The sequence below is a fragment of the Hylobates moloch genome, unplaced genomic scaffold (genome assembly GCF_009828535.3).
Source record: "Hylobates moloch isolate HMO894 unplaced genomic scaffold, HMol_V3 SCAFFOLD_19, whole genome shotgun sequence".
NCBI lineage: Eukaryota > Metazoa > Chordata > Mammalia > Primates > Hylobatidae > Hylobates > Hylobates moloch.
The window spans coordinates 26,961,543-26,981,520 of record NW_026652294.1 but is presented as its reverse complement, the minus strand read 5'-3'; the positions used below and the strand labels follow the sequence as shown (position 1 = coordinate 26,981,520).

The 19,978-nt window shown below is 59.3% G+C and overlaps 1 protein-coding gene across 1 annotated transcript in view; it reads left to right on the top strand.

The window, feature by feature from the left end:
* WNT7B (Wnt family member 7B) overlaps positions 1–19,978 on the top strand; it is a 50,758-nt gene that overhangs the window by 8,598 nt on the left and 22,182 nt on the right. The window contains exon 2 of the mRNA XM_032139169.2: positions 13,223–13,449. Coding sequence (XP_031995060.1) covers positions 13,223–13,449 — 227 coding nt within the window. The remainder of the gene's footprint in view (positions 1–13,222; positions 13,450–19,978) is intronic.

Sequence of the window (19,978 nt, the reverse complement as noted above, 5' to 3'; positions counted from 1 at the left end):
GCCACAGGGTCTGGTCCTGCTGTTGTCTCTGATACCAAATCACTGCCACGTTGCTGTGTGGCCTGGCCCGAGATGCCGCTCCTCTCTAAGCCGCCTCTGTAAAATGGGAATGATGAACTCCAACTGGGGGCTCGCTGTGGGGAAGGCAAGGACGGCACTCAGGACCTCGGGCCAGTTCAGTCAAGGCCCCTGGAGTTCTGAAGGCTCCATAAGTACTCACTCAGCCAGGCTGATGAGAGGTGGAGGAGGCTGCCCTTGGGGAAGTGGGCACTCTGGGCCACAAGGCATCCAAGCTGAGCAGTTGGCTAGGAGGCGGTGGTGGCTTAAGAATTCTTGGAGGGAGCATTCCAGAAAAGTGGGCTGCTTGAAAGGTGAGGGGGATGTAGAATTATGCATAGGGGACTTCTGACCCAGAATGGGTCCCCTGCTTTGGAGAATGCAGATGACCTACGTGGGGCTGGCCTGGATCTGGCTCACACTCTGTCTGAGACGCTGTGTGGCCCAGGCATGGACTGGGCGTGGCTCCCATCTGTTCCTGGAAGGAGGACCCTTCAGGACTATGGCCTAAGGCTGAGTCCCAGGGCCGGGAGCTCAGCCCTGTCTTGCAGTCCGCAGAGAGGTGATAGCTCGGCCCCCAGACCTGCCACTCAGCCAAGTCCAGAGCAGCCAGGAAGGCCGAGGCGCTGGCCCAGCCACAAAGTGTCCCGACTCCCATCCTGGCCATGGGCCAATGGGGCCTGCTAGCTCCCTCCAACGTGTTCCACCTGTCTGTCCACCCACCCATCTGTCCTGAGGTTTCAGGTTGGCATCCTGGTCACCCAGGCCTGCAAGGCGCCCCTGCTTCCAACAGATCTGTGGCATCAGGGCCAGGGCCAGGACTGGGAGTCCCATCCTTGCTAGGGTCTCAGCTAGCTGTGTGGTCTCAGGTGCTGTGGCATCTCTGGGTGTTGCTGTTCCCATCTGTACTGTGGGAAGCAAAGAGAAGGGCCAGGGTAAGACCTAGGGAAGGGCATAGCTGAATTTCAGTCCCAACAGCTTTCTCAGGAGCCCAGCACAGATGTGATCCTGCAGGGAGTGGAGAGGGGAGAACTGAGAGAGACCCTGGTGGACTTCTTGGAGGAGGAGGCACCAAGCTGGCTCTGGAATCTTGCCTGGCTGCTGGAGGGGGCAAGGTACCTGCCCCTGGAGGGGGAGGAGCTAGTCCAGTGTGGCCAGCACCTGGTGCATCGTGATGGGCCCTGGGTGCCGGTGGAGATCTGGAAGGTTCTGAAGTCAGAGGTCAGTGTCCTGAGGTTTGGGGGTCACAGTGAGTGGGTGAGGCTCTCATTTAACAGACTTAGCAGATACGGTGGCTGGGAGTGTCTGCCCTTGACCTCATTAGCTGCGGGCTCCTTGTGTTGGCCAGGGGTGCAATGGACCCCATGGCTGTGGCTCATCCACCTGCAGCAGCCTCAGCCCTGCCTGGGGCCCCCAGCTCTTCACCAGCTTTTTCCCAGGCATTCTGGTTCTTCTCCAGGGTGGGGTCCCAGGCTGCCAGGCCAGGAATGCCAGCTATGTGGGGAGGGTGGGAGGGCAGCCGCCCGCCGGGGGCGTGAGGGAGCAAGCGGACGCTCTGCTCCCTTCCCTGGGAACACTGCGAGCCGAGAGCTGAGCAGAGCAGTGGTGTGGAAAGAGTGGCAGGAGGGACTGTGGTGGAGTGCAGCCTGTAGGATGCCCCACCCCCCAGCAGGCCGGTTCTCCCCATTGGACAGACGGGCAAGCTGAGGCTCAGGGAGGCCAGCGAGAGCCAGCGGCTGAGCAGAACTGGAACACAGGACCCCAAACCCAAGCAAGCAAGCGAACCTCTTTAGGACACAGCTGCAGGTACCCAGATTGTCACCTCAGCCCCTCACTACACAGTTGGGAAACTGAGGCCGGGAGGGGCAGGGAGGGGCAGAGGGATGGCCTCATTCCTGAGCTGGGCCCCGGGGGTGTCAGCCCTCTGCTCTCCCCAGCCCCTTCTTTGCCCACCCCCCACCCGCCCAGCTCCCTGTGCCTCCTCTGAGGACACACTGCCCCGGCCCCCACCCACACTGCTCTCTTCTGGCTGTTCTCTCTGAGTCTCAGTTTCCTCATCTGTAAGGTCAAGCTGGCAAGGACCAGCAGGGGAACCAGAGTGGGGAGAGGGTGGGACAGGGTGGGAAACGGTTCCAGGACCCCACACACCATGAACCCTGCTTGGAAAGGGGAGCGCTTTGGGCCTGTCTCTCCCCGACAGGTGCAAGATCCCTCCCGGGCCTCACCTGCCACTTGCCAAAGGAGAGGTGATTGTTCCCTGCTCTCAGATGGGAAAACTGAGACTCAGAACAGCCTTGGGGTGGCCGGGCGAAACTTCTGGCCCAACCCACCCCCCCCACCCCACGGAGCTGGGCCCTGAGAAAGGACGGGGCACCAGCTGTTGAGCCCAGACCTGTCCTATTCATTCTCTCTGGTTCCTTCTCACCGGCGTGTCCAGCTCTGGGCTGCAATGCGTCCCTTCCCGCCTCCTCTGAGGGCAGCGCCAGAGCTGCTGTGGGGGTCAGGCGTTATGGGGCAGGTGCAGGTAGAGCTCTGTTCTGGGTGAGTAGGGGTATCTGGCCAGTCTGCAGCCTGTGGCTCATGGGGTCTGCTGAATGACCCCAGACCTGGCCCACATTCTTATCCCCATTTGACAGGCAGGAACACTGAGGCCGCCACCAGCCCCTGCCCCATACTCAGCCCCAAGGAACCCTGCTGGGCTCCAAGGCCATAGAAGAGCCCCTATATAGATGGAAAGTTCCGGGCCAACCCCCTGCCCACCCGAGGAAGAGGCTGGCGAGGACTCGGCCCTGGGTGGGCACGGGGGCCAGGCGCTGTCCTCCCGGGTATCTGCTGACTTACTTCCTGGATGGGTGGACCCAGGCCCGCCTCCCTGGCTGATCACAGATAATTGGAACATTCTTCAAATATTTTTGCCAGAAGATGCCTGAGAAGGAAGAATTACAAAGCGCCCCGGGCCAACAGTTTGGGCCGCAGGAGCCCGGGGCAGCCCGGCAGCCAGGGCCAGGGGCCGAGAGGGAGGCCAGAGATCAGGCCCAGGCTCAGCCAGGCTGTCCCTGCCACCCAGAGAGCTGGGGAGGGGGCTGCCCATGCTCCCTTAGCTGGGGCGGGGGGTGGGGTGGCTCATGACCAAGGTGAGCTTAGGGCCTGGCCAGGTGCTGGGCAATGCTGGGGACCCCTGCCCTGGGGAGTCTGCCGCTGACACAGTGGCTTTAGGACAGCCTGAGAGGTCAAGCACAGAGTCTGGGCGCTCCCAGAGGGGGCTGGTGGGTGGGAATACTGCCCCAAGAAGGAGTCTCTGCAGGGGAGAGCTCAGAGGTCGGGAGCGGGCCAGCATGCTAGGAAGGAGGAACGGGTGTGGGCAAGAGTGAGGGCTGAGGGGGCAGGCCTGGGCCCCTCGAGGCCATGATCCTGCTGGTGTCAGGGTGGGGCATGGGCCCATGCCAGGGGCAGGATGGCGGGTTGGGGGGGCAGGATGCTGGGTGTCCTGGGGGCAGAGCGGGGCATGCTGGGGAAAGCCTTTCTGACCTCTGATGAGCTTTCTGATAGAGGTCCATGTTGTCTGCGGGGGAGGGCAGACGGCCCCAGGGTTCCCGCCTCTGGCTCCTGTGGCTCTAGGGGTTCTGGTGGGATGCTGAGGCCCGGGCGGGCTCCAGCTGGGTTCCAGGAAGAAGTCAGATCTCATGTCTCCCCCACGGAGAGCGGCCCCGGTCCTTCTGGGGAATGCTTTCAGTGGCAGGGTAGGGGGCTACTTCCACCCTGAACTGGGTGGGCTGGGCAGCACTAGGGCTGCTTTTGGGTGCTGTGTTGGGAGCCGGTGTCCAGTCCAGAGCGAGGCGGGAGAGCGGGGGTCCAGCCCGGTGGGAGGAGTCTCTGCTGCTGTGGGGCCATTTGCACCCCCACTGGCAAAACAGAGCTGAGCTGTGGTTTGTGGGGTCGGTTTTTGGGAATTTGGAGGAGAAACGGGATACTGAGGTGGAGGTGCCTGGCTCCCAGGCCTCCTCGGGACATGAGCCCACATCTGTGTCATAGCACAACCGATTTCTCCCAGGCTTCATCACCAGAAAGACACAGCTTGTCCTGTTGCTGGCGGGGAGCTGTGCCCTCTCGATGGTGACTCTGGGTGGTTTCACCCTCATAATCCTCACCACCCGGTCCCCCACTTTTAAACGCAGGGCCGTGACGTGGGTCGTGGGCATTTTCTCAACCCTGTGTGAAGTGGGGATGCAAGCTGGTTTTGACTGACCTGTAACACAGTCTGAGTGACAAAGGGACACCCCACGGCCGCGTTGCTGCCCACCCCGTGTCCAGCCCGCAGCCCCAGCCCCGCTGAGGGTGTCCCAGCTGCCCCATCCTGCTGCCTGCACAGGCAGGGGCCTGTGTCGGGGAAGAATGTCTCCCACATGTGTCTGTCAGCCACTCGTCACCCACCATTCATTCACTCATTCTGCGGTGACAGCTGAGGCTCTGCCACGCCTGGCCTTGCACCAGGCCCAGCATATCGTGGGGAGTAAGACAGGGTTCTGCCATCCTGGACCCAGCTATGGGGGCTCGGAACTGTTTGGGGAGGGCCCGTGACTCAGTCTGGAGCCTGAGAGACTCCTTGCAGCTTGGTGCACGTCGGGGGCTTCCTTCTCCAAGAGCTCCTTGGGAAAGGCCCACCCCATACAGCCTGGCCCCAGATGCAGCCTCCTGCCTCTAGGGACTTACATGGGAGGGTGGCTCTCCAGGAGGACAAGTGGCCACACTCTGCCCATTCTGCCCCCGCTGTCTTTGAGGGTCAGGAGTGGGGCATGTCCCAGGGGCAGGGTTGATGACAGGGCACTGGCCAGCCCCAGGACGGCGGGGGTGGGTTCCAGCCCTGCTCGCTCCCTGCCTTCCTGAGCTACCAGGCAGGCTGCTGAACCTTTCTGGACCTCCGATTCCTGTTCTGAGGGAAGAGTAATCATGATTATTGTCACCATTCTAGCCCTTGGCCTCCCGAGCTTTGAAATAGCAACCCTGAGGGGACTCTGAGGCTAGTCAGGCACGCAGTGGGTGTCCACTCTGCCTCAACCACTGAAGACCCTGACAGCATGAGGGATTTAGGTCAGACTCCTACCTGCTGGGGGAGGCTTTGAAGCGGGAGAAACTCCTGAGCACAGCAGGGGTGTCGGGGAGAGGACAGGGCGGCTCTAATTCTGGTCGCAGGTGAGATGCTGCCCACTCCCTGCCACCTGGGCTCAGGGTACCCAAGAGTGAGATGACAGGTCACCCCAAAGCTCCTGAGAATGTTGGAGGAGGGAGCCACCAGGCTGGGCCTTGGCAGAGATGGTGTCACCCAGAGGAGGGTCTTAGCCAGAGGGGCCACGTCCCACAACTCTGTTCCTTCCTGGCCTCCGCATCACTGCTGATGGGCCCTGCTCCTTTGAGAGGAAGGATGGTGGCTATGTGGGTGACTCTGTCCACTGCCTGAGTGCCAGGCTGGGCACGGGAAGAGCAGGAGGACACTCCACCAAGGGCTGTGAGCCCCCACAACTCCCTGAGGTCTCCTGCACTTAACCTTCTCACTGCCTGGGAGCTGCTGCGGTGGGCTGTTGCCGGCATTCAGGGTCCACAGAGGCTGAGGGCCTGGTGGGGACGGGCTGGCTGATGGGCACAGGCTGGGGCAGAGTAGCCCTGGCAGGGCATTCTGGCTCAGCCCAGCTCTGCCTTAGGTCGGTGGCTGGCGCAGCCCATTGGCCCCATGGAGCATGTGTGCAGGAAAGGCTAGCACCCCCCCATGCGGGCCGGGCACATACAAAGCACACGGGCGTGATTTTTAATGTTGGCATTTGAATTTTGAAGTGTGTTTTTTTTTTTTTTTGAGACGGAGTCTCGCTCCCTCATGCAGGCTGGAGTGCAGTGGCGTGATCTCGGCTCACTGCAACTTTTGCCTCCTGGTTCAAGCAATTCTCCTGCCTCAGCCTCCCAAGTAGCTGAGATCACAGGCATGCACCACCATGCCTGGCTAATTCTTCTATTTTTAGTAGAGACAGGGTTTCACCATGTTGGCTAGGCGGGTCTCAAACTCCAGACCTTAGGTGACCCACCCACCTCAGCCTCCCAAAGTGCTGGGATTACAGGCGTGAGCCACTGCGCCTGGCTGGAGATTCTTAGAAGTGGTGGAATCCACACATCCTCTTTCCTGGCTTCTTTCACGCACAAGGATGTCTGTGAGGCCCATCCGTGTTGACGCGTGTCAGCAGTTTCCTCGCCGTGTAGTCACGCTGCATGAATGGACCACACTTTATTTATCTATCCTCCTGTTGACAGATGCCTGGATTGTTTCCCATTTGTGGTATAGACCCATGTGCGTATCCTTGGGTGATCACATGCGCGGGTTTATCCTGGGTACAGGAGAGAGATTGCTGGGTCACAGGGAAGGGCTGATCTGGGCATGGACCCATCGGTGGTGGGTACAGTGGCTGACGTGGATACCCAGTAGCTTCAAAATTGCTGGTCTCGGGCTTGGGGCCCCATAGATGAAGCTGGTCCCTGATCTCCCGGAGGAGGCTGGATCCTGGGGGTCAGAGATTGTGTGTCCAGTGAATGAGGTCAGTAATGAGCTTGCAGTCTCAAGCTTCAAGGGTTAATAATGAGGGCTGTCACTGCAGGCCAGCGGCCCATGCCGTGGACGCCACAGGATGGCCCCTCCTAGCAGCTGTGAGATGGATGGGGACTGTTATCCCTCCCATTTGACAGAGGAGGAAACTGAGACACAGTTAAGAAACTCACCTGAGTCTCACAGCTAGGAATTTGCAGACTCAGGCACCCCAGGGCTGCGGGGCTGGCCTGGTACCTGGCTAACACCGCAGCCAGCGACTTGCCTTCTGTCCACTTCTGCTCTCATCTGTCACCTGGCAGTGGTTGAAGGGGCTGGAGTGTCCTCACCTGCCCCTCACCCCCACCGCAGCCACCTCCTCCTGGAGGCAGCCCTACTCCCTTGGGGTCGTCCTGCTACCTGGCAGCAGCCCCTCCTTGTACACGGGGCCAGCTCAAAGCCTGCTCCAGGATGCATCTCAGGAAGCTCCTGGACCTCTGCTGGCCTCTGGCCTGAGACTGCAGGCCCTTGTCCACGGTCCCTGGGGAATGAGGAGGAGGCTTCTTGTCTGCAGGGCTAAACTCTTCTTCCATAAGTGCCCTCCCTGCAGCGGACTGGCCCAGGCTGGGGTAAGGAAACTTTCCAGACTTGCAACCTGCCCATCCCACCTGGCATCTCGCCTGTGTCCCGAGGCCCCATTCAGTGCAGGGGGACAAGCCGGGGGCAGAATTTTCCATGAAAAAGGTCAGCGAGTGAAACATGAATGCCCCCGTTCCCAGCATCTCTGCATTCACAGCCACTCAGAGCCTTCCTGGCCAACCTTCCCTGGGCACCCAGGCAAGCAGCTGAGGACGAGGAAGCCACCCCTGAGAGTTTTCACACTTGGAGTGAAGCTGGGTCCGCCCCCCAGGGTTTGCTGAGGGTGCCCATGGCCGGCCCACGCTCCCCAGTGGCCCCATGCTCCCCAGTGGCCCCAGTACACTACCCGCATGGCTCTCTGGCCTCCTCTAAATCACTGGCTGTAAAAATAGTTGGTAGATATTTTTCCCCCACTTCCCACGCCGACCATTCTCTAAGGAGGGCCAGTCCCAGTCATCCCTCTCCCCAGCCCCCTTGCCTCCAGGTGGAAGGAATGGCATGGGCCAGGCCTGGGGTGTGGCAGGGCCAGGCTGGCTCGGGGAGGGCAGGGGTCAGACTGGACAGTGCCCGGGGCAGCAGTAGGAGAGTTGGGATGGCAGCTGCATGGGAGCCGCCTGTGCACCTGGAATGAATTGCTGCACGGCCTGAAGGATTTTAAGCAAAGGAAGAACTTAAGCTGTTTTGAGAATGAAAAACCGACACAGTGCCTGCTCCAGGCCACGTTCTAGTGTGTGTCCCACACTTACTATGTGGCACTCCTCCTTCTACCTGAGTTCTGGATTCAGAGACTGGGCTCCAAGTCTGGCTGTGCAGCCCCAGGCAGGTCCCCTAGCCTCTCTGAGCTCCAGTCTGCACACCTGCAAAATGAGGATGGCACCACTCACCTAGCAAGGTGAGGATTAAATGATACACAGGTGAGGTCTGAGGTCCCGACGGCCCAGAGTCGACCCTCAGAATGGGAGCACTTGGTATTGTTAGTGGAAACACAAACAGCCCCATTTAGTAAGGGAGACAATTTTGAAATTATTTCTGAATTATCAACCACATTTAATTATTTATACTCCTGGCACAAAATACAGTGCAGGAGCCTGTATTCTATTCCCTGATGCCTTTACTTCCCCTTTAACCCATGCACGGGCACGCAGGGGGCTGCTGGGGGCTCTAGTCCCCCTGCTCTGTCAGCCGCACACACCCCAGATAAGTGTGCAAGAAAGCAAGCAGGGCGTCGGCTGGGTGGGCCTCTTGCATCCCCTTCAATTGGGTCCTAATCTTCACTGGGGTGCAGAAGTCCTGTGTATAGATAGAGTTTTTTAAAATCATGGTTAAAATACGTAAAATAAAATTTACCACTTTAACTACTTTTAAGTGAACAATTCAGTGACATTTAGTCCATTCACAATGTGGTGCAGTCACTACCCCCAGTTGCAGAACTTTCCATCACCCCAGATGGAAATTCCATACCCATTAGGCAGCCACTCCCCGTTCCCCGTTCTTCCTCCCAGCCCTGGCAATCACCTTTCTACTTTCTGTCCCAATGGATTTGCCTATTCTGGCCATTTCATAGCCATGGAACCACACAGTGCGTGGTTTTGGGGTCTAGCTTCCTCCATGTAACATTGTATTGTTGAGGTTCCTCCACACCATGGCATAACCCAGTGCTTTGCTCGTTTTTATGGCCACATAATGTTCCATTGTATAGATGGACCACATTTGGTTTATCCACTCAGCTGTTGACAGGCATTGAGTTTGTTTCCACCATTTGGCTATTGTGAATAGTGCTACTATGATCATTTGTGTACACACTTTAGTCTAAACACCTGTCTTCAGTTCATTTGAATATATACCAAGGGGTGGAATCGCTGGGTGACTCCAGGTTGAACTTACTGAGGAACTGCCAAACCATTGTCTGCAGTGGCTATACCATTGTATGCTCCTATCGTCAACGTGTGAGGGTTTCAGTTTCTCCACATCCTTGGCAACACTTGTTCTTTTCTTCTTTTTTTTTTTAATCATAGCCCTCCTAGCGGGTGTGAGGCGGCATCTCATTTTGGTTTTGGTTTGCACTTCCCCAGTGATTGCTGAGTTTGAGCATCTTCTCCAGAGCTTGTTGGCCATGTGTATATCTCCTTTGGAGAAATGTCTACAAGCACTTTGCTCATTGTAACGCTGGGTTGTTTGTCTTTTTGTTGTTGACTTGTAGTTCTTTCAGATGTGGTTCTTAAGTACTGACTTGTTCATTTATTCATTTATCTATTCCACAAACACTCCAGATGGCCACACCCGGCAGCCCTGAGACCTGACTGAGCGCAGACTTGACACTGTCCTGGAGGGGCCCACCGTCTGCTGGGGAAGCTGGGGACACCGTGACTGTGAGGGGAAGCTGGGGACATGGTGACTGTGAGGGGAAGCTGGGGACATGGTGACTGTGAGGGGAAGCCAGGCACGGACGCGGTGACTGTGAGGGGTAGCTGGGCACGGACACGGTGACTGTGAGGGGAGGCTGGGGACATGGTGACTGTGAGGGGAAGCCAGGCACGGACACGGTGACTGTGAGGGGAAGCTGGGGACATGGACTGTGAGAGGAAGCCGGGGACACGGTGAGGGGGAAGGCGGGCACGGACACGGTGACTCTGAGGGGAAGCCAAGGACATGGTGACTCTGAGGGGAAGCCAGGCACGGATGCGGTGACTGTGAGGGGAAGCCAGGCACAGACACGGTGACTGTGAGGGGAAGCCGAGGACACGGACACAGTGACTGTGAGGGGAAGCTGGGGACATGCTGACTGTGAGGGGAAGCCGAGGACATGGACGCGGTGACTGTGAGGGGAAGCCAGGCATGGACACGGTGACTGTGAGGGCAAGCTGGGCACGGACGTGGCGACTGTGAGGGGAAGCCAAGGACATGGTGACTCTGAGGGGAAGCCGGGCACAGACACGGTGACTGTGAGGGGAAGCCGGGCACGGACGCGGTGACTGTGAGACTGCAGAATCAGCTCTACACCCGCAAAACCAGCGCCCACCATGCTCCCCCTCAGTGCCAGGGAATAAGGAGCTTGAGCACAGTGGGGCTTTTACCTGGGCCCTGAAAGGGAAATGGAATATGTCAGACAGAAAAACGGAGAAGGGGCAGCAGCCAGGGGAGGGACCAGCAGACACAGCTGGGAGGCGGGGTCATCCGAGCCCAGACCCCGAGAGGCCTCTAGTTCCAGGCACAGGGGCTTGGATAGTCCCCTGGGCAATGGGGAGCTACGGATGGGCTTTGAGCAGAGGAGTGACATGGTCAGATCTGGGTGCTGGCAGGGCCGGTGGTGGACAGCTGGCTGGAGGCGGGAGGCCAGGGCTTTGGCCATTGCAATGATCCATTGCCGCCCCCAGGGTCCACGCTAAGTCCCATCAGGGTCCCCCCAGCAAGGGCACCTACTGCAGATTATGGGGGTTTCTCGGCCTAAGCCTGCTGGGAGAATTTGGGACTGGAGAGTGTCCCTCAGGCCAGGACTGAGGCGGGCTCTGCCCCACGGCAAACAGGGTGCCCGGCAGAGTTCCCATCCATCTCATTTCCCCAGCTCGGTTTTCCGAGGATCTACAATTACTTTGGGCTGAATTCCCCAGATTCCAGCCCGCTCCCAGCCCCACCCATCCAGATGCTCTTCCTCCATGCCAGCCTGGGGCTTTTCTGCCCATTGTGCCCGTGGGAGACCCAGGGAGGTCTTGGCCAGATTAGTGGGCAGGCCGGGCGGGCCGGGCGGGCCTCGGGGATTGAGTGTCGCCCTGGCAGCCCGGCTGCAGCACGTGCTGTGGGCTCAGGCCACACGGGGACTTTCCAGCTGGCTGTGGGTGCTCGGCCGCCCTGGAAAATCACTGACTTGTTTCCCTCAAGAAAAGGGCGGGCGGGCAGTAGGTAGAAGAAGGGTCCCCAGCACACTAGGGGCCCAGGGCCATGGGCATCAGCTTCGGGGAGCCCCCGGCGGTCCCCCCAACTCCCACATCTTGCCCCCTCACTAAACAGGCCTGATCTGTTGTTTTGAAGCCAAGCGCTGTGCTGAAACTCACTGTTGCCTGCAGGTCTGCCTGAAACCAGCCGCCCCCCTCCTTCCAGCTCACTGCCCCTTCCATAGGTGCTTAAAGCCAGATGACTGGGGCAGCCGCTGTGGAGGGCGGTCCGGCAAGTCCTCAGAAAGCGAAGGAACCACCTGACCCAGCAACGTGTAGGTCCATGCCCCAGAGACTGAAAACAGGCTCAAACAGAAACCTTACCCGCATGTTCATGGCGGCATTACTCACAGCGGCCCAAAGGTGGAAACAGCCGAAATGCCCACCAGCCATGAATGGATACACAAAATGTGGTCTATCAACACAATGGAATATCACTCAGCCTTACAAAGGCATGAAGCACTGACCTGTGACCACGCGGATGACCCTTGAAAACACGACGCTAAGTGAAAGAAGCCAGATGCCAAAGGTCACATGATGAATGATTCCATCCATAGGAAACGTCCAGAACGGGCAAATCCATGGGAACAGAAAGCAGACTGGTGGTTGCTGGGTCGGGGAGGGGAGAACGGGGAGTGACTGATGGGTACCATTTCCTTCTGGGGTGGTGGAAATATCTGGAAACTGACGGTGCTGGAGGTTGCACAACACCTAGTGTATTAAATGCCACAGAACTGTACACTTCAAAATGGTTCATTTTATGTTATGGGAATGTCACCTCATTAAAAAAACACACAAGGCTGGGCGCGGTGGCTCACACTTGTAATCCCAGCACTTTGGGAGGCCGAGGCGGGCAGATGACCTGAGGTCAGGAGTTCGAGACCAGCCTGGCTAACACGGTGAAATCCTGTCTCTACTAAAAATGCAAAAATTAGCCGGGTGTGGTGGTGGGCACCTGTAGTACAGCTACTCGGGAGGCTAAGGCAAAAGGATGGCTTGAACCTGGAATGTGGAGGTTGCAGTGAGCTGATATCACACCACTGCACTCCAGCCTGGGCGACAGAGTGAGACTTCGAAACTCTGTCTCAAAACAAACAAACAAATAAACGAACAAATGACAATCCCACTGATATCACTTGAAGTAGAGTGAGCGTGACCTGTGGGTTCCTGTCTAGGGCTTCAGGTCATGAGAGTTGCTAGGAGATTAATGACAAAGTTCCCCTCGGTGGACCACTGCGAGGCGAGGCTGCAGTATTGCAATAAGGCCCCTGCCGAGCCCAGCACACAGTAGGTGCTCAATTTGCTGCGGGCCTAATTTCTTCCTCTGCGTGTCTGGTCACCCCGACAGGAGAGAAAACAGCAACAGCCGCCATTCCCGGTGCAGGCTTTCTCCCTGTGGTCGTCTGAGCCTGTGGTTGGGTGGTGGGGGATGAGTGTTTTATACCCCCTTTTCATGGGTGTGGAAACTGAGGCTCAGACAGGGAGTGCCTTCTCAAAGTTACACACAGGTCGGAGCTGGAGTCAGCACCGGATGGGCTTGGCTGCCGGCCTTTGCAGCAGCCTGCCTGGCCCAGGTGCCACGGAGGGGCCATCAGGGAATTTATAAATGAGGGGAAGCCCCATTGGTCGCGGAGTTGGGATCTGCCGCTTGGAGACAGCGCAGACAGTCCCGAGTTGGCGGCTGCCACATCCGAAGCATGATGCTGTCTCATCTGAAGGGCTGTGGATCTGATTCAGTGGCCTGGAGAGCTGTGGGACTTGCGGTTGCGTGATTCTCGCATTCTGAGGCTCAGAGGCCTGGGTGTGTGTGGCTGGGGTCACGCGTGTGAGTTGGGGTGACTTGTGTGGTCTCCTGGGGTCATGCATGTGAGTTGATGGGAAACAGCCCCTCGAGGGCAGGGATCTGCTTGTGCCCTGGTGGGCGGAGCTAGTGCAGGGCTTGCGACTGAGAGGCTGAGTGGGGGGAAAGGTGTTGGGGGTGAGGAGGGGCGATGGCTGCCGCCGTCTCACGGCCTCTGTCTCCTCCCCTCTGCAGAGCACTGTCATCCGTGGTGGCCCTGGGAGCCAACATCATCTGCAACAAGATTCCTGGCCTAGCCCCGCGGCAGCGTGCCATCTGCCAGAGCCGGCCCGATGCCATCATTGTGATCGGGGAGGGGGCGCAGATGGGCATCAACGAGTGCCAGTACCAGTTCCGCTTTGGACGCTGGAACTGCTCTGCCCTCGGCGAGAAGACCGTCTTCGGGCAAGAGCTCCGAGTAGGTAAGGGCGCCTCTGGGCTCAAGGGGCCCAGCCATTGTGGCCGGGGGCAGTGGGCCAGGCCACCCACTGAAGGCCAGCCCAGGCTGCTGTTCCACACACACCTCCTGGGGTGCCGATTTCTTTGCCTTCCTGTGAGCCCTTCTGCGTGCCTGGCCTGGCCCTGGGCGGCACCGCTGCATCTGGGGCAGGGGAGGCCTCAATGGGAGCCAGGTTGTGTGCAGATGAGGGTCCTTGCTCGGGGCTGGAGGACATCGTCGTGAGGTGGCCGTGGGCCCTTGGGCCCGTAGGCTGGTGGCGCGGCGGTGCTGGCGGTGCCGTGCAGTGGTGGGGGCCCATTCTGTCGCTGCCTAGCCGCTGTGTAGAGGGAGGCACGTTGCCTCTTCTGGCAGCACCTCCATTCCTGTATCTGGAGAGCAGGGAATATGCAGGGGGCAGTTGGGGGCACAGGAAGTGCTGTGTGAACGTCGTGGATTCCGAGAGTGGAGCTGGGTAGAGGGAGCCGAGTGAACTGTGCAGGACACTCCAGCATGACACGTGGAGCACGGGAAATCCGATGGCTGGAGGGCAGGGCGGGTGGGTGGGTGTGGGGAGTGGTTTGATGGACACCAAGCAATCACCGAAACCTGCCAGGTGGGCTGGCAAGGTCCCTGCTGCCTGTGTACAGCCCCTGAGGCCACAACCCCTCCCTGTCCTCACAGCCTTGGGGGTAAGGCTTCATCATGCCCATTTTACAGACAAGGAGACTGAGGCCCAGAGAGGGGCTTTAAAAAGTGACTTTTGGGCTGGACCCGGTGGCTCACGCCTGTAATCCCAGCACTTTGGGAGGCCAAGGCGGGTGGATCACCTGAGGTCAAGAGATTGAGACCATCCTGGCCAACATGGTGAAACCCCATCTCTACTAAAAATACAAAAATTAGCCAGACAATCCCAGCTACTTGGGAGGCTGAAGCGGGAGACTTGCTTGAATCTGGGAGGCAGAAGGAGGTTGCAGTGAGCTGAGATGGCACCATTGCACTCCAGTCTGGGTGAAAGAGCAAGACTCTGTCTCAGGGAAAAAAAAAAAAGGGATCTTTGGAGCCTGACCTGGGTTTGAATCCAGCTGTGTGACCTTGAACACATCACTCGGGGCTGCTCAGGGCCTCAGCTTCCCCACTGGTGACGTGAGCTCCGAGCCAGTAGGCCCTTGTGTGGGTCCCCCTGGCTCTCCCAGGTGCTCAGTAAACTGCTGTTGTGTGCGTGAGAGTGGGGCTAGTGATGTGCCCTGCCCTCCAGGCTGTGGCAAGAGGCAGAGGAAGGGGGGCTAACTCTGGCACAGTGCCAGGCTTGCAGGGCTGCCCAGCCCATGGGCATAACATGTCCTTCTGATCCTGGAGCCGAGCAGAGCCGCAGCTGCCGGGACACAGGCCAGAGCTAGGTTCTGCAGGGCTTGGAACGCTGGTGTGGGGCTGGGGGTGGCGCAGGGGAAAAGCCCCTGGGGCCCCCTTTGTGGTGAGCAGCCTGTGGGTGGCGCCTGGCACAGCGAGGAGGGTGGCACCGCCCGCTCCCTGGGGCCCCACCACCCAAGTGCAGTTCCCTCCCTCCAGGTGCCAGCTGTGGCAGGCAGGGCTGCCCATCCACCCCAGTGGGGAGGGCGTCAGCACGAGTGCTCACTCATGCCAGGGCCCATCTGCCTGCCTGGCCCCTGAGCGCTGAGCTGGCGGGCTCAGAGGCAGCTGTGGGTGCCCCTGCCTCCCGGCCAAGCCCCTGGGGAGTTGTGGTGGAGATGAGTATCGATCAGGTGTCCCTCACTGTTCCAGCTAATCCTTGCTGCCTCGCTGCGCCAGGAGAGGGGCAGACGTGGAAATCGTCCTGCTGCTCAACAGAGGGCTGGGAGCTTGGACTTTATTTGGGACCATGAGACACGGGGTGAGGGACATGTGGACCACCCTGGGCATCACTGTGGGGTCCCCGAGCTGGCCTGGGGATCAGGCTGTGTGGCCATGTGGCTGTGTGTCCTGTCCTGTTCCTTGATCCTGGAAGCGCTGCATCCCATCTCGGTCTCTTCTGCTAGGGAGCCCACCTAAGACACCCCCGTTGCTTTCCTGAGCATTTCAGAAGCAAACATTTTGGCAGAGCTGTCCACACCCACCATCCTCACCTCACACTCTTGATCACCCCCACTGCTCTTGGTCTGGGCCACTCCTGACCTTCCTGGTGTCAACTGTCCCCCCTCTTCCCTGGCTTCTGGGCCCCGGCTTGTAGCCTGGACTTCTCTGCCCAGTCCCAGCTGGGAAGTGCCAGATCCTCCAGGTGCACCTTGGCCCCCTCGCCCCGCTCTGCCCTCTCGGCTGCAGGCTCACTCCTGCTCACGGCTTCCTTTCCCCGCGACCCATGCGAACCTCTGGCCTGCCACACTCAGCACCCTGTTACTTAAATCTCCTGTCCCCAGCTTTCCCCCGGCCAGTTGTCTCAGCAGAAACCTGGTATCATTTCCCCACACGTCTCAGGGCTCTGCCTCACGGCCGCGGCACGGTCTGCTTTTCTGGCCCTCCCCTGGCAGCTGTCACTGCCTCCTGCCCACACCAGCCCTAGTTGCTGAGTTAAACAGAAGCTCTTCCTCCAAAACCTGCAGTAGCTCCTTATGGCCTCAGGATAAAGTGAACTTCTTAGCCTGGAATCTGAGTAGCTGCCTCCCATATTCACCCTGGTTCCCCACATCCCTTCTGAAAACCAGAGCTTCAGGCATATCTGGCTCCTCTCTCCTCCCCAAGCACGCCAGGCCCTGTTCCCCTTCCAGGGCTCAGCTGCGGGGAGTCATGAGCAGGAAGAGGGGCCGATCAGGGAGGCCAGCCATGTCCGAGGCCAGCTGGGTGCCCTGGCATGGGCTGGGAGCTGGGCCATAGGTTGGCAGGCTGCCAGGACACTTGTGGGAACAGCCACTCAAGCAGTGCCAATTAATGATTGGCCCTGAGAAGGGGCTTGGCCTGCGTGGGTGGGACAGCCCCTTTCAGGCCTTGACCTTGGGCTGTGCCTAAATCTCGAGGGCTGAAAGGGTACCCCTTAAAAGGGCAAGTCAACCCCCTGTGCAAAGTTCCAATCCCTTTTCCATCACCTGGTGTGGGTGCTTGTATGCCTCTGGGGATGGGGCGCTCGCTTCTCCCCATTAGAGAGATGTTTCTTCTAATGACCCTGTGCCGGCTTTGCCCTGGGCCCCTGGGTTCCAGTTGCTCTGCTCGCCTCAGAGGGTCAAGGTTCACACTAGGCCCCCTCCACTGCTGTGGTCCCCCTCATGCCTGAGGCCTCCTGAGCCCACCCCAGGCCTATTCCTCATGTGTCAAGAGAGGCTTGTCCCTTGTCTCTTCTGTTGACTGGAAATGAGCTTAGGGGTGACTGTCCCCAGCTGAGCGGTCTTCTGCCATAGTGGGGGGAGGAGGATGAAGGGGCACCGTGAGCATCAGGAGAACCTTGTATCCCAGGAAAGTCTGTTGGAAACCTGGGGCCCCCCCAGCAAGGCAGGGAGTTTCAACCAGGCACTATCATCGAATCGGGGATGTCAGCAAGGGCTTCCCGGAGGAGGTGACCCAGGCCAGACTGGAGGTGAGCGCAGGGAAGGGGGCGCCAGGTGGATGGAACAGCATCTGCTGAGTCTCTGGGGCCCGAAAGCCAAGAACACTTTTCCAGGAATGATAGGAGCTTCCAGGGCTAACAGGAGAGGCTGGAGGGTGAGGGCAGGGCTGGAGCACCAGTGAAGCTCTGGAGGGCCCAGAAGGCATAGGAGATTCTGATCAGGCGAGGACTTCCCTCTGCAGGCCGCTTCCTTCCAACCACTGCGCCGCCCCCATCCCCCCGGAGCCCAGAGTCCCCCAGGACCACGGGCCTGGGGCAGCGACTGGGTGCTCTCGGGCCCCCTAGCTCCACCCTTGAGCTGCCAGGGAACGCTGAGTGCTGCCCATCATGTGCTGGCCTCAGACATGACCAGGCATAGGGACTGCCCCTAATCCATGCTCATGTGAGCGGCCCGGGACACCAGCACAGCTGTCGCCTGCTCCTGTTTGCTTTGGGGGGGAGCTCTGCGTGGGGAGTGTCTTCCTGGGCTGCACACAGCAGGGGCTCAGCAAGGGCTGTTGGCTGCTGGACAGTCTGAGGGGCCAAGGGACCCATCTCGGGGTGTCTGAGAGGCCAGGGGTCGTGGGGTGAGAGGGTGACTCCCAGGCCAGGTGCACCTACCGCCCTGCGGGGCTTTGCAGGCCAGGCCCTGTGACCCCCAGCAGGGATGAGTTCTCGAGGGCTGGACTCTTCACGTGTTCACTCTGGTGGCCCCAAGCCACCTCTGGCAGGCAAGTGTTTGTGATATGGTATTGGCCAACCGACACGTGCAGTAAGTGTAAGATACGCATGGATTTTGAAGACTCAAACCCCAAAAGCAAATACAGTATCTCTTGAATAACTACTGATTACATATTGAGATGGTAAGATTTTGGATATATTGGCTAAATAAAATATACTATCAAAATTAAGCTCACCAGCCAGGCATGGTGGCTCACACTTGTAATTCCAGCACTTTGGGAAGCTGAGGTGGGTGGATCACTTGAAGTCAGGAGTTTGAGACCAACCTGACTAACATGGTGAAACCCCATCTCTACTAAAAATTCAACATTAGCTGAGTGTGGTGGCACATGCCTGTACTCTCAGCTACTCAGGAGGCTGAGGCAGGAGAATCACTTGAACCCGGGTGGTGGAGGTTGCAGTGAGCCTAGATCATGCCACTGCAGTCCAGCCTGGGCAATAAGAGTGAAACTCCGTCTCAACAAAAAAAATTAAGTTCACCAAAATTATTTTCACTTTTCTTAATGTGGCTACTAGAAAATTTCAGCTGACACCTGCGGCTCGCCTGAACCTTCTGTTGAGCGGTGCTGCACCCATAGGGGACAGGAGGGGGTGGCCCCAAGTCATCTGGTCAGGGACAGACGGGACATTTGAACCTGGATCTGACCGTCACTTCCGGGACACTGCCCTCCAGAGTGGGGTAGGGCAGTCTGAGGGCGGAGGGTCACTGAGCAGCCATGTTTGGAGGACAGTCAGCATGGGGGTGGGAGGGCAGCCCCCTTCATCAGGCCTAGTTGTTCTTCAGCCTGCATTCATTGAGTGCCTGCTGTATGCCAGGCCAGGGCTTGCACCCAGGACACGATGGGTGAGCACAGGCCAATGGGGCCAGGCCGGGAGGCAATGCCTGCTGGGCCCAGTCTCGTGCTGGCCACACCTTGGTGGTCTACAGGCCCCAGGCTGACAACCCTGGTCACTCCCCACCTCCATCCTCATCCCAGGGGCCCAGCCCAAGGCAGCTCAACAGACATTTCTGAGGCTCAGGGGCCAGGCAGCCAGGACTGTAGGGACAACTGGGGCCTTGAAAGTCAGGGTCAGAAAGACTTTCCTGGAGGCGAAGCTGCCCAAGCCCAGTCCTGGCTCGGGGTGGGATGAGGCCGGGGCTGCCCCTCCCCGGGAAGGCAGCTCACAGGCTCCTGGGAGGATGGAGCCTGAGGGGCTGTGGCAGTGGCATGGCTGTGGCCCTTCCTGGGGGTGGCACGGAGGCCCTGTGGGCTGGGCAGTGGCTGGTCCTCCAGTCCCAGTCCTTCCACATGGCCCCTCCAAGGCCACCTGGAACTCATCCAAGTTGGGAATTTTCCATCCTCCCCAGCAGGGCCCCGACAGACGGACAAGAGTGGAGTGAGGATGGGGTCTGGCTGCAGAGAGGCCACGGCCAAGGACACAGGCCCTACCTGCCCAGGTCCCACTGTGTGACCCTGGGTGCAGCCTGGTGCCCTGGGGACCTTGGTGCCCTACCTGCCTCATGAGGGGCCGAGGCAGAGGCTGGGACTCTGCCAGGATTTGGGGTCTCTCTTCAGAATGGGGACGTGGAGGTCCCCACAGAGCTTCCCACGTGGGTTCCATGGGCAAAGGCTCCAGAGCCCTGGGCTACTGAGGCAGGACACAGACCTCAGGGTGGGTAGGGCCCCTCCCTCGGCCTCACAGGGGCACCGCAGCCCGGCCCTCAGCCATTACTCAACCCAACTCCTGCCTCCTTTTTGGGAGGGTCATTTCTTTCATGGCTGTAGCCCCCGCCTGGGCTGGGCCCTGTCACATGACCGCCTCAGGTCCTGTCGCCCACACAACACAGATGGGGAGACTGAGGCTCACAAGGAGACCGTGTCACTCACCCAAGGCCATGTGGCCCCCAAGGGCCAGAGAAGCCCGCAGGCCCTCAGGGAACTGCCCGCCAGGATCCAGGTGCTGAGAAGCCCTGGGGCAGCCCCGGGGAGGAAGGGGGTCTCTGTGCCACCTCACATAGGCGGTTGCTGGCTTTGCCAGAGCACTCCCGAGGGCAGGCCACCCTGGGCTGGACACAGGAGGGGCCTCCTGGGCTCCCCCAGCACCTCAGGGCTGGGGAAAAGCTCCCGGAAGGCCAGGTCCTTCCCACTCGGAGCCTGCTGTCCCCACCTGGGGGGCTGCCGCTGGGCGTGTGAGGGCCTCCACTGGGTCGGAACAAACGCCT